We start from the raw sequence: 13,089 nt of genomic DNA, 5'->3' as shown, positions 1-13,089 counted from the left end.
ATGGCGGACCCATATCGGTATCCGTCCTGGGATGTGGAGCCGGTACTGGGATGGGGAGTCCTGTCCCAGCACACGTCCCGGGATGGGGAGTCCCGTCCCAGCGCCCATACTGGGATGGGGAGTCCCGTCTCAGCACCCGTACTGGGATGGGACATCGTGTACTGGGATGGGAGCTCTCGTACTGGTACCTGTACTGGGATGAGGACCCGGTACTAGGACGGGGTGTCCCATACTGGGATGGGGAGTCCCGTCTCAGCACCCGTACTGGGATGGGACATCGTGTACTGGGATGGGAGCTCTCGTACTGGTACCTGTACTGGGATGGGAGGTCCTATTCCAGCACCCATGCTGGGATGGGGATCCAGTTCGGGAATGGGGTGTCCTGTACTGGAATGGGGGACCCCGTGATGGCAGCCATACTGGGATGAGGGCTCAGTACTGGCACAGAGATCTCATATGGGTACCCATGCCGGGATGAGAGCCCAGTACCAGGATGGGGCCCTGCACTGGGGTGGAGGGGTTCCCACACCACCACCCATACTGGAACTGGGGTTTGATCCCAGGAGGGGGTTGCCATGTGGGCACCTGCACCAGGATGAAGAAACCCAGACTGGGATGGGGGTCCGGGACTGGAATTGGGGTCCCGCGCTGGAACTTGTACTGGGAGGGGACCCAGCACCAAGCTGGGGGGTCCCGTACTGGCACCTCCACCGAGGGAGAGGTGGGGGGTCCCACACTGGTGCCTGTACCTGGTAAGGGATGGGGGAGACCTGGGGGACCCCTCACCAGGAGGGTGTTTCACAACCCTGTGCAGGAGGACCCATGACCCCCCCTCCTGTCCCAATGGCAACCTGAGCTCTCCCTTTTGACCTGCACCCAGAGGAGACCCCCTTGGGGTAACTGCACAGGGCCTCAGCCCTGCTTCACCCACCAGGACCCCTGCCCTGGGGACCCTCTGTCCTACTGGGGTGACCCCTGCCTCCCCCCTCCCCACAGACCCCCCCATCCCCTGCTGCACCCTGGGACCCTGGTGATCCAGGCACCCCGACCCCATAGGGGTGCCCCCCACAGCCCACCCCTTGCTGCAGCATCCTAGAAGAGTCCTGCCCTTCACCCTCCATCCTCATCCTCCCACTGCCCAGCAGACCTCTGCCTCTCCAGAGACTCCCGTTCCCCTTCCCAGCTCCCTGCCTGGATGTCACCCACCCTCTTGCCGGGGGCGGGGACAGAGCTGGGGTCTGGGGCTCTGTCCGTTGTTGGGGATGAGGGGGACAGTGCCTGGACGTGACGCGTGTGGGGGGCTGCTGCTGAGCGCTTGCGAGGTGCAGGATCAGAGGGTGCTGGTGCGATTTGGGGGGCGCGGATGGGGCGAGGGAGCGTGCGTGGTGGGGAACGACTGGTCCCGCCGGCCGGGTGACAGCGTTGTGCCGTGGTGGCGCCTGGAGGAGCAGGCAGAGCGGGGCCCGGTGTAGGACGTGCTCACCGGGGGAGTGCGAGGTGGCTCGGGGGCTCGGATGGGGGTCTGCGGTTGTCCCCGACGGCAGCTGAGGGTGAGGCAGGTTCATCCGCTGAATGTGTCTGATGGGAAGAGACTGGCAGGTGGAAGCCGTGTGGGATTGGGGCCGGCAGGTACCGGGGAGGCTCAGGGTGCTGGAGACGACGATGCTTGGCTGCACCACGCCGTGAGATCTAGGATGCCATCCCCGCCATCCCCGCGCTGTCGTGGCTGACCTGGCGCTGAGAGGACTTGGTCCTTCCAGGAGAGTCCTCGCGCTGCCAGCATCTGCAGCCCCTCCTGCTTTAGCTCGCTTGCTTTTTTGGGGAAGGCTGCCCTCTGCCCCGAAGACCTCCCCAGCACGTGGGGCAGCCCCTGCGCACCCCGAGGCTCCCGCCTGCAGCTCTGCTCGCAGCCCAGACCACGTGGAGCAGACAGACGGGCGCTGGAGCCGGCGCGTGGGAAGAAGACGGGGTGGCCCACGCGTCCCGCTGGCAGCGGGGCTTTTCCTGCGGCCGGTCTCCAGCCAGGAAGGACCCTCAGGCCGCCCCATTGGAGCAATCGCCCCCCACCCTGGGCTGGAGGGGGCTTCCCTCGGGCGTTCCCCCCCGAGGCGGCTTGTGCGATGGATCTCTGGGGAGTAGCACAAGGCCCGTGTTTCCCTGGGCGTTGAGCCCAGCGGTGGAGAGACGACCTCGCGCCAAGCTCTAGCCGTAGAGCATCCGTGCCGGATCCCTTCTGTTACTCTTCTAGAGATCCCGCCGGGCCCTGACGCCGCAGCGGGACTCTTGTGCGTTGCAAGGTCCCCATCCGGGTGCTTTCTTGCCATGCTTGCCTCCAAGCGGGTGTGGGTGCCGGAGGCCGACGCTGCTAGCCGGGGCTGATGTGCCTCGCAGAGGATGTGCTCAAGCCGCTCTCTCTGACCACCTCCTGCTTTGGGTTTCCTTTCAGATCGATGACATCGCGGACGGCGCTGTGAAACCCCCACCGAACAAGTACCCCATCTTCTTCTTCGGCACCCACGAGACGTAAGCGCTGCCTCGCTCCCCTCTCTGGGCTTTTTGCCCCGCTGCCTCTGCTCCGGGCTCACCTCTGCTTTGTTTCTCTCCAGCGCCTTCTTGGGCCCTAAAGATCTCTTCCCTTATGAAAAATATAAAGACAAATATGGGAAACCAAACAAGAGAAAAGGCTTCAACGAGGGATTGTGGGAAATCCAGAACAACCCTCACGCCAGTTACAGTGCCCCTCCGGTGAGTGCGGGCCTTGCGTGGCGGGGGGGCAGCGAGGACGTGGGCTGCCGGCACCTCCATCTCTCCTTTCCTCCGAGTCGCTCTCCTCCTTTCTCTGCTTCTCATTGCTACGGTGCCTACGCGCTTCCAGCTCGCACATCGGCTTTCCTGGGGTTGAAGTAGCTTCCCTTCCCTGCCCTCTCCCTTCCTGAGGGAGTCAGCTTTCCTCCTCCTCCTCTGGAGGAAGATGCCTTTGCCCCATCTTTGAGGCGGAACCGGGGATGTGCTTTGTGCCGCTTGCCCAAAACCATGAGGATTTTATTATCAGAGCGAGAACTTCAGGCTTGCTCGTCCCCGGCTCCCAGACCTGTGTGTGGACTGTTGGGCAGTCCCCCTCTTCATCCACTTCTGAGGTCCTGAGCCAAAAGCCGCTGGGCTGCTTCTTCAGTGGGCTTCGGAGCAGGCCGGGAGACGGCTCTTTGCTGTCAATTGCTTGCGTGGGCATTTCATAACCATAATTGTGTGATACAATTTATTGTATAGCGATCTTCAAAGAAGGCGTCCAAAGCAGCTTCATAGGCAGTTGGTCTGAAGAGGCAGAGGAAGGTTTTTAAGGTGAGCTACAAGGACAAGGTGGTCTGGAGGTAGGCAGGCTCAGGGAATGAGCCCCCTCGGCTGTGCCGCTGCCAGTGCAGGAGAGAGGATGTGGTTTGAGTAGCTGTGGGAGATGGTCGGACCCAAGACTGCAGATGTAGGGTAAGGTGAGACCATGGAGATGCTTGAAAACCTGGAGAACAACTTCAGCTTGTTGGGCGGGAGGTTGGTGATGGTGAAGGAGGCAGCACCTGCTTTGTCCAGGGACTCCACCGTGAACTCCCAGTAGGGGAAAGAAACCTGTTGGTGAGGGGGCCTACTGTGATTGAGGGACCGAGGTGACACCAACGGCTCCAGCAAGGCTGAGGGTTCACCAGCACCAACTGCATCTTGTGGCCAAAATGCCTGAAGGAGCAGAAGAAGAGACTGAAGTAGAGGTCTTTCTTGGTTTTGAGACCTAAATGAAGCAAGGTATCAGGAACAGTCAAGGACAAGGAGATGCTTTCTAGCAGGAAGGCTCCAGCGTTGGAAGAATCCCAGCTCTAAGAAACCCCTTGGGTGTGATGTCCTTGCTCAAGGAACCTCACGATGTGCTGGTGAGAAGCCAGGAGACCTTCCCACTACGTGGGAGTGAGGGTACAGGGCACGGGAGATCCCAACTGGGAATAGCGGTGGCTGCCACACTGGACTCCTCGTGTGGACCTTTCCTCTGGGGAAGGCGTGCAATGTGCTGTGGGGTGAAGCCATCTGAGAAGGAAGAGGCCTGACCCGAGTCAAGGGCTGGCGGCCAGCCCACCAGAGAAGAATGGCCGCTACCTGGCGCCGGAGCAGAGGCTGAACCAAGACATCCAGCCCTGCTTGTCTGGCGCCGTTAGGGCAGAGGAGGGCTGGGGTCCGCTCGCCCAAGAGGGGCTGTCAGGTCTAGGCTTCTCTGGGGGTCTTTGGCAGAGTGCGAGGATGGGGAGGGAGAGGGAAGTGAGGCAGCAGCAGTGGGTAGAAGCCGAGCTGGGGGATCCAGAGGGAATGTGTTGCTCGTGGTCTTGGGTTGGTGCGTGAGGGGCCTTGGGAAGAGGGTGCAGGGGAATTAGAAGGGGGTTGACCGAGCATCCTCGTTGAAGGGCTGGTCGCGTTGTCCGGAGTCATGCCTAAGGGTTCTGTGCTGGGATGGGAGGCTGCCCCACGCTCCTCTGCACGCACACCTCTCCGCTCAGCACTGCCGTCCATCGCTTGTCACCCTTTTGTGCCCCTTCTCCTCTCCCCTTGATGTGCAACAGGCCCCTTGGGGCGATAACACAACTCTCGTCCCCGCTGTCTTTAGCCTGCGAGCTCCTCGGACAGTGATGTTCCTGAGAATGACCCGATGGGGGGAAGCGACGCAGGTGATGATGAGGAAGACGCTGCCATGGCTGCAGTCGCCACAGAGAAAATGGAAAGTGATGAGGACTCGGATCGAGGCAGCGACCACAGCGGGCTCAAGCGAAAATCGCTGGCTATGAAAGTGAGTGTGGGCTGAGGCGGTTTCACACAGCGGGGATGAGAGGATGTCCTGGTCAGGAGGACATCGATATGGTCATTGGGTCCACCACTGAGCTGCAGCTGCCTTCTACCACGTAGCATGTCAAACCCACCGTGTCCGGAGGCGGTGAAAAAACCAACTCCCTCTGGATTCTCCAGTGGGAAATGGGGTTCAGTGTGGGTTTGGGGGTCTCACAGCTGTCTCATGTTGTCTTTGAGATGGTGGGATGGCCAAGTCCTGGGGTGGTTTACAGCCAGGAAGAATGGCACTGCTCTTCTGAGTGCACGTGGCTGCTCTCACAGGGCTGGTCAGGAAGAGTTGGGCAAAGCCCCTTCTCAGCAACCAAGCGTTGGCTTTCTGTTATGGGTGGAGGGGGAGTGGGCTGCTCTCACATTCTCACTTGTCGTGTATCAGATGCCAGTAGCAAAACGGCCTCGGAAATCCTCCAGTGACCTGGATCAGGGCAGCCCCTCCCTGACAGAAGAGGAGAACTCAGAAACGTCTTCTGAGTCGGAAAAAAACAGTGATCAGGTGAGAGGATTTGGGGATACGCTTGCATGGAGGGTGGCAGGGCGGTGGGGAAAGGGCTGGAGGAAGAGCATTGCTGTCTGGGGGGAGCAGTGGCTTGAGGGAACCTGTCGGGCTTCTGAAACCATCATGAGACTCTTCCCCATTTCTTCCTATCTGTTTTCCTCCAGGACTTCACTCCTGAGAAGAAGCCAGTGGCCAGGGCTCCCCGGAGGATGCCGGCAGGGGGGAGGAAGAAGAAGGTAAAAGACTCCCAGTCTTCAGTGCAGCGGGAAGCTGGAGAGGAGTCTGGGGTCTGCGCTGCTGGAGGGGGGAGCAGGGGGTGGCAGGGCTCTGCCACGGGCTGGACATAGGTTCAGTGCTAGGAGGGACCTTGCCGATCCCTCAGTGACCCGGTTGGGCCCCGTGCTGCTGTGATGCGGGGCACGCTGCTGAGCCACTGCCACCCCCCCCGTCCAACCCTGCTCTGTGCCTGCAGAAAGTGGAATCTGGCTCTGACTCAGACTCCAAAGTGGACTCGGATTCGGAAATGGGAAACGCGACTGTGGACATGACCAAGTCGGACTCGAACTCTGATTCGGACTCGGATGTGTCTGTGAAGAAGGCTCCACGAGGCAGGAAGCCAGGTAACACCGAGGAAGCTTCTTCTACCACCCCTGGGCCACTGCTGGCTCCCTCAGGGGACCGGAGAGCATGTGAGGTTGGGGGTTCCTGAGGCTCTGGGGTCTCCTGTTGTTGTGGACACCTTGCAGCCCATATCTGAACAGCCCTCTGCCCCCCCAGTTTGGGGCTGTTTTAACAGAGGGACAACTAGGGCTCCTGCTGAACATCTTCCTGTTGTTTTGCAGCTGAGAAACCCCCTCCCAAGCCCCGTGGTAGGAAACCGAAGCCCGAGCGTGTCCCGACCAGCTCCAGCAGCGACAGGTGAGATCAGCTGGGACACCATCACCCTTGGGGCTGGGCTTGGAGGCTCACCTGCCTCCCCTCCGCACAAGGGGTCCAAGCGTGCTCTGTGCTTTGCAGTGATAGCGATAGCGATGTGGATCGCATCAGCGAGTGGAAGAGGCGAGATGAAGAACGACGGCGGGAGCTGGAGGAGAAGAGGAAGAGGGAGCAGGAGGAAGAGATCCGCCGGCTCCGGGAGCAGGAGAAGGAGGAGAAAGAGAAGAGGAAGGAGAAAGCGGAGAAGGGCGAGGAGGTGCACTCGGACTCGGATAGCAGTGCAGAGGATGAGGTGGCCAAAAAGGGCCGGAAGGGCCGGGCCAAGGCCCCGTCCTCCTCGGACTCTGAACTGGAGCTGGAGAAAGAGGTGAGTGCAGAGCTGTGGGGAGCTAGGGACAAACAGAGAGCCTGTCAGGTCAGCCGGGACCTCCAGAAGTAGCAGAGACCTGCTGTCTTGGTCTTGCGTTACCCTGGGGTGGCCCATGCAGCACTGGGAAGTCGTGTCCATATGCCTTGCAAATGGGAGCTCTTCTCCTGGCTCAGGATGCCCCATCCAGCTGTGGGTCTCACGTCTCCATGATGCTTTCCCTCTCACCACAGTCATCGGATTTGCTCTGCTGTCCTCCCCAGAGCCTGGGAGAGCATCAGCCAGATTCGGCTGAAGCACAGGGAAGGGTTGCAGAGGGCTTTTAAGAACCATGCTGCCCGTGGTCAGAGGCAAGGTCACCCTTTTAGTCTGGCGAGTTCCTCCCTGTGGAGGGGGAGCCAGGAAAGCAGCACAAAGATCTTGAGGTCTGGAAGGACGCGTGGGTCTGGCAGTCAGGTATAGCAGGCTGGGTGGGCCGCTTGAAGTACGAGGATATTTACTTTTGGAGCAGCACACCGCTGTGCTGCAACCTGAGTCCTTTTATTATCCCGTGCGGGGGATGGTCCTGCACCCAAACCGCCTCGCAGCAGTGGCGTGATGGGTGCTGGCCGCTTGCATTGCTGGATTGTGCCCAGCTGTGGCCGTGGCACTGTCTCCCTCCTGCAGCAGGGAGGGCTCTGCCTCTCTCGCCTGCATTGTTCTCTCCTCCAAGGTAAAGAAGCCGGCGAAGAAGCAGCCCTCAGAGTTGTCAAGGAAACCAAATCAGAAGGAGAAGAGGGGCCGAGCAGAGGAGAAACCACGGAACAAGTCAGCATCTCCCCTCCCCGCGTCGGCGCTTTCTTCCTCTGGGGACAGGGCCGTTCCTCTGCTGCTGCCCAGCCCTCCCTGGCTGACACCCCGGGGTGGGCATGGGGCTCCCGTGGAGCTGCCCCTGGGCCAGCAGCACCCGTGGAGGGGCTGGGCTCTTACCTCCCCTCCTGCTTCCTAGAGCTGAAGGGGCTGGAGGAGGTGCTGGGGGGCACCAGGCTGAGCTTCCCTGGTGTTTTCTGTCTCGTAGGGGAAGATCCTTGGGGTACTGCTTTGGGGCTTTGCCTTCCTGCAATCCCAAGAAGCTGGGGCATGGGGGAGCTGCTGTCTCAGGGCTCCTGTCTGCCTGCAAGCTGGGAGATGTGTGTGAAAGCGTGGGTGGAGTGTGGCAGGGCTCTGCTGCCTGGCTCGCTCCGTCGGGCAGGCAGGGGGGATACGCTGACGTGTGTCATCACCCTTTTTGTTAGCCCAGTGGTGAGCAGGAGATTTCACCTGAACGATCTTGCCTCTTTCCTTTTCCTCCCACAGACCTTTGAAAGTGGAACGAGGCCGGAAGAAATCTGACCTGATCCCCGAAAGGAGGATGGAGAAGAAAAAGGGTGAGAGACGTTGCTTGCCATCACAGAGGGGAGGAGAGGGAGAGAAGGGATCTAGGGTTGGTTCCCCCATCCCAGGGAGGGGGAGGGATCTTTCCTACAGGGATCAGCGTGGTTGTGCCGGGGTCTTTCCCAGCGCTGCTGTGGTCCCAGCATCGTGATGGAAAGTATTTAAAGGGTGTGCAGAGACAGTGAGCTTCCCTGTTTACATCCCCTCCCAATCTTGGCACACCCCAACCCATCCTCTTCAGAGAGGCCCCTGGGGCTGTGTTTGACCTTGGAGATGCAGGAGGAAACCAAACCCTTGCTGGGGGAGAGGTCCTGGGCTCTGGGCAGTGCTGTGCTCTCCTCCGGTGGCCTGATGCCTTGGCCTGTCTCTCTTGCTGCTCCAGAGCCCACAGTCGAAGAGAAACTTCAGAAACTTCACAGTGAGATCAAGTTTGCCCTGAAGGTGGATAACCCGGTGAGCACCCGAGAACATTGGCCTGGCCTGGGAGGTCCCTGCTCATCGTGTCCTTGGCCACCACATTAGCCTTGTCCGGCTGCGATACCTGGGGGTGCTCAGCCTGGCTGAGCCTCCTCTTGCCTTTCTGGATGCTGGGTGGCATTAGGGGACTGTGCTGCATCCAGCGCTGCCCCAGGTGCCCACGGGGAGACTTCCAGGCAGCTTCTGATCTTGGTGCCATCCTTGCAGGACATCAAGCGGTGTCTGAATGCACTAGAGGAGCTGGGCACGCTCCAGGTCACCTCTCACATCCTCCAGAAGCACACCGATGTGGTGGCTACGCTGAAAAAGGTAGGGCAGAGGGCTGAGTCCCTCCCTGGAGGGAGCGAGGAGCCTGCTTGGGCCACCCCAGCTCTAAGGGCATTCCTCCTTTCTCTTTTTGGGGCAGATCCGTCGCTATAAAGCAAACAAGGACGTGATGGAGAAGGCTGCCGAAGTCTACACCCGATTGAAGTCGCGTGTCCTGGGACCAAAGATGGAGGCGATCCAGAAAGCCAACAAAGCCGGGCCTGAGAAGGACAAGGGGGAGGCGGAGAAGGGCCAGGAGAAGCTGTCAGGAGGGGAGACACGGAATGAGAAGGGTGAAGAGGAGACGAATGCTGGTAATGCTCCCTGCACGTCTTGGGACTGTTCCCTGCTCTGTCCGGGCATGTAGCAATCCCGGAGCCCTTTTCAGGGCATGACATATCCTGCTGGGGACCTGGGACACGAACAGGGGTGGCTCTTGGCCTCAGTGGTGGAGGGGATCGGCAGCCTTGCGTGGCACCTCCAGTCCCTTGTTTGCTGGAGTGCCAAGAGTGGGAAAGGACTGAATATTGAATGCTCGTGGCAGTGAGAGCAGAGGGCAAACCTCAACGCCTACGCCCTGGCTGTGGGTGCCTCTGGGCTGATTTTTGGGCCAGGATGGCTCCTTGCTGCCAGCTTGAGCGCTGGTCCAAGGCACCGGGGAGACAGAGGAATGTGGAGACGCCCTTGGACACTGGCTCAGGCTCTTGCGCAGGCAGCTGGTGACTGGGATCTTCCATCCTCGTAGCCGGGTCCCTGCCTGGGGTCGTCCTGGTGATGCTGCAAGAGCCTTCCCAGAGGAGCTCATGGGGAAAATCCACTCTGATGTCTGCCTCTGAGCTTGGGAGATGGAGCCTTTGGGGCCCTTCTTGTAGCTATCAGGGTCAGGCCAGACCTGGGGTCCCCTCGGTCTTGGCTGGATGTCCCTTGCCTGTATGGGGACAACCTGTGGCCATGGGTCCTCGGCTTGCCCAGCCCCTCATGGGTCGGGATCAATGAGGTCCACCATGGGGACCCAAGTGTCTGACCCTCTCTCTTCACTTTAGACTTGTCAGGTCCTGTGAACGGTGAATCCCTGTCCCAAAAAGTGGAGGGCACAGAGGAGAAGGACAAAAGCCAAGGGCCGGGAGCCGGAGAGCCGGAGGCGTCTGCCGAGGAGACCCACAACAAGTGAGAGTGTGAAGGGCAGAGCTGGGGTCTCGGGAGCTCCCCTGGATCTGATGCGCATCCAAGCTAGGCTCTCTTATGATTTGAGGAGGGGGTCTTGTGGGTTCTGTCAGGCTTTTCCCAGCTTGGGAAGGAACCTGGGGTGCGGGAGAGAGACTGCCACAAGCAGGGGAAGGCAGACAGGCAGGGGAGACGCTCGCTGACGTGCCTGTGCTCTTCCCCCAGCAGCGTGCAGGACTATCCCAAGGCCGAGCGAGCCGGGCCGGAGCGGGAGAAGGCTCGCGGGGAGTCAGAGGCTGTGGATGACGTGGAGGAGAGCTGAGGAAGCAGCTCCCGCCCGGAGGAGGAGGAGGCAGAAGGGCTGCGAAGGGAGACTGGCCTCTGCCTCATCCCCTGCTTGAGTTACTTCACTAAGTCACACAGTAGCTGATGTCCTAGGTCTTGTCCTGTGCCCCCGGCCCTGCGAAAGCACCGACCGCGGGGGGGCTGTGCTGGTTGTCTGTACTTGTCCCCTCTTTTTTTTTTTTTTTTTTGTTTTGGTTTTTTTTTTTTGTTGTTGGTTTTTTTTTTTGGTTTTCCCTCCTACCTAATTTCTTGTGATTTCAACCGCCATGAAATGAATATAAAGGGTTTTTTAATGAAAAATACAAGGAGCCCTAGTGTCTGTTTCTTGAGGCATCGCTGACTGTGACGAGGGGAGGGTAGGAGCATCCCCCTGCCCAGGGCTGGGACTGGAAACCTCCCTCCATGGGTCCCCCCCTGTCCTCTGGCCCTGGCCCACCCTATGAGCCAGGACCAGGCACCCATGGGTGTCCCTGTCCCAGCTGGGCCCTGGCAAGGGGAGCAGGACAGCCAAACCGGGCTGCTTTCTGCTTGATTTTCCAGCGCCTGTGCTGGGCTCTGCCTCTGCCGCTGGGGCTTCTCCCTGCTGTTCCGAGCCCCTTTCCCCACCATCGTCTTCTCTGTGGCTGGAGGCAGCTGCTGGAGCTAGGTCCCTCTGCTCCAGGGGAGGCAGCAGGGCTGGGCACCAGCTTTTGGGTTAAAAACAGAGTAAAAATTGTGTATTCTCTCCTAACTCACCCAGGGAGGGACTGAACCATGGCAGCATCCTGCCTTGTGCTGGGCAGCATCGTTGGCTGGCTGGCTGCTCTTTTGCAAAGATCCGAAGCTTTTGTATATGTAAAATAAAGATGTTCCCAGCTCAACCAGACGCTGCGTCCTTGAGTCCTGTTTGTGCCGTGGAGGAGGATGCCCTGACCCCACTTTGAGGCTGCTGTTGCTGTAACCCTGCCCTGGGGAGAGTTGTTTGGTTTGTTTTGGTGGTTGGTTTTTTTTTTCCGGGGCTGATTTCATGCTCCAGCCCTCCGTAAACAAAACCCAAATAAAACCCAAAAAAACCCCCGCGTGCCTCTTGCCCAACTGCCGGGAAGCGGGAGGCGGGGGTTGAGATGGGGTGAGATGGATGCTGCTGCCAGGTGCAGGGCTGGCGCTCAGCCCCATTCCCCAGGCTGGGGAGACGTGGGGGTTGGCAACCCAGACCCCAATGCTGGGGAAGGTGGATGGGGACACTGGGACGTGTCACCTCCTGCCCAGGAGGGGGGATTTAAAGGTGGATACGAGGTCAAGCTGTCTGTCCTCCCCCACCCCAAATTCCCTCATTGCCATCGTCGCAGATGGCAGCACTGGGGGACAGAATAACACCGAGACGCAGACATGAACGTGAGCAGAGCCGTGTTGGTGCCACTGAGGATGCAGCAAGGGTTCAGACCCTCGCACAGGAGGGGGGGCTGTGGCTGGTTGTATTTGGGGCACCCCTAGGTTTGGGGGTGCGGCGGAGCGGCGCGTGGTACTGCTATGCCGGCAGCCTCGGCGACAGCCTCCAGCCACGGCACCACCAGTGCCTCCCAGGCCTGGGCCACCACATCACGTCCTCGGGCCACCACGGTCCCCAGAAGCTCCCAGAGGGACTCGACCCGGCTGAAAGTGCCGTGGAGCTCGGCCACGCCGCGCTGGGCTCGCCACGCTGCCTGCTGCAGCAGGGCTGGCAGCTGCCTGACCTGAGCCCGCAGCTGCACCAAGGCATCCCGCAGGTCCTGCGCCAGCGTCCGACTCATGACCAGCGCCTGCCCCGGCAACATCGCGGGGGTCCCACACCCCTCGGCCGGCCTTGCTTGGGTACCGGGAGAAGCAGGGGATGGGCAGGGCTTTGCCTGTGCCTTGTTCCCACATAGCTGCGTCTCCTGGCTGTTGTGCTCCGAGCTTTGCTGCATGGCTTCCAGCTGCGGGAGGAACGGCACCGTGGGTATGGGGGGTTCCTGGGGTGGGGGGATCCCCCTTCCAAGCCCAGCACCGTGAACCGGCGGCTCTTACCACGTCAAGGATGTGCCGGAGCTGGGCAAGTCAGTGAGGAGTGTCCAGCTGCTTCTGCTGCACCAAGGCCACGGCTCGGCTCCTGGCGTCACCGGAGAGGGAGCCGAGGGGAAGGAGGCAGCCGTGCTGGAGAATCCCTGCCGAGGCCGAATCCAGCCCCTCCGCAGCCTCGTCCACTGTGGGGAAAGAAGGGCTGGACATGGGATGCTGGGTCCCAGCATCATCCTGCGGTGAGGGGGACACAGGGACCCCACAGCAGCATCCCGGGGTCTTCTTTTACCTGCCTGCCTCTCACCCAGGGGTGGCCACAACCGAGGGGATGCTGGAACTGGTGTCCTCTGGGACTCCCAGTTGCACAGTGGGGGAACCCCTCGGGGCAGAACCTGCAGCAGCCTGGGGGGCATGGGGGCTGCCGTCAGACACGCACCCCTGAGATGCTGCCACCATCCCCTCCAGGGACCTGCGGGACCCCAAGGAGGGGCACAGCCCCCAGGGACAGGGTACCTGCTGGGATGGCTGCGGGGTGGCCTCATCCACGGGGGTCCCAGGCAGCTCTGGGGGGCACAGGGCTGACACCTGGGGTGCAGGTGGGTGCCATGGAGCCCCAATGCCCACAGGGCAGCCCAGGGGGGGGTTGCCCAGGAGGCGGTCTGAGTTGGCCTCGGTGCCCATCACCTCTGGGGTGCAT

At 60.7% G+C, this 13,089-nt stretch overlaps 1 protein-coding gene across 1 annotated transcript; it reads left to right on the top strand.

Annotated features, from left to right (window-relative positions):
* Positions 1-10,556, top strand: LOC104828573 (hepatoma-derived growth factor-related protein 2). The gene is made up of 16 exons (XM_010562317.1): positions 1-42; positions 2,447-2,523; positions 2,607-2,745; positions 4,637-4,816; positions 5,249-5,365; positions 5,533-5,604; positions 5,841-5,988; positions 6,211-6,286; positions 6,386-6,671; positions 7,384-7,478; positions 8,007-8,077; positions 8,467-8,537; positions 8,769-8,870; positions 8,968-9,181; positions 9,911-10,034; positions 10,257-10,556. Exons 1-16 carry the CDS (start codon positions 1-3, stop codon positions 10,351-10,353), a joined length of 1,911 nt encoding a protein of 636 aa, XP_010560619.1. The 3' UTR covers positions 10,354-10,556.
* The last annotated feature ends 2,533 nt before the right edge of the window (positions 10,557-13,089 follow it).

The sequence above is a fragment of the Haliaeetus leucocephalus genome, unplaced genomic scaffold (genome assembly GCF_000737465.1).
Source record: "Haliaeetus leucocephalus isolate CR32 unplaced genomic scaffold, Haliaeetus_leucocephalus-4.0 Scaffold157, whole genome shotgun sequence".
In the NCBI taxonomy this organism is placed as follows: Eukaryota; Metazoa; Chordata; class Aves; order Accipitriformes; family Accipitridae; genus Haliaeetus; species Haliaeetus leucocephalus.
This window is presented reverse-complemented; position numbering and strand designations above follow the sequence as displayed.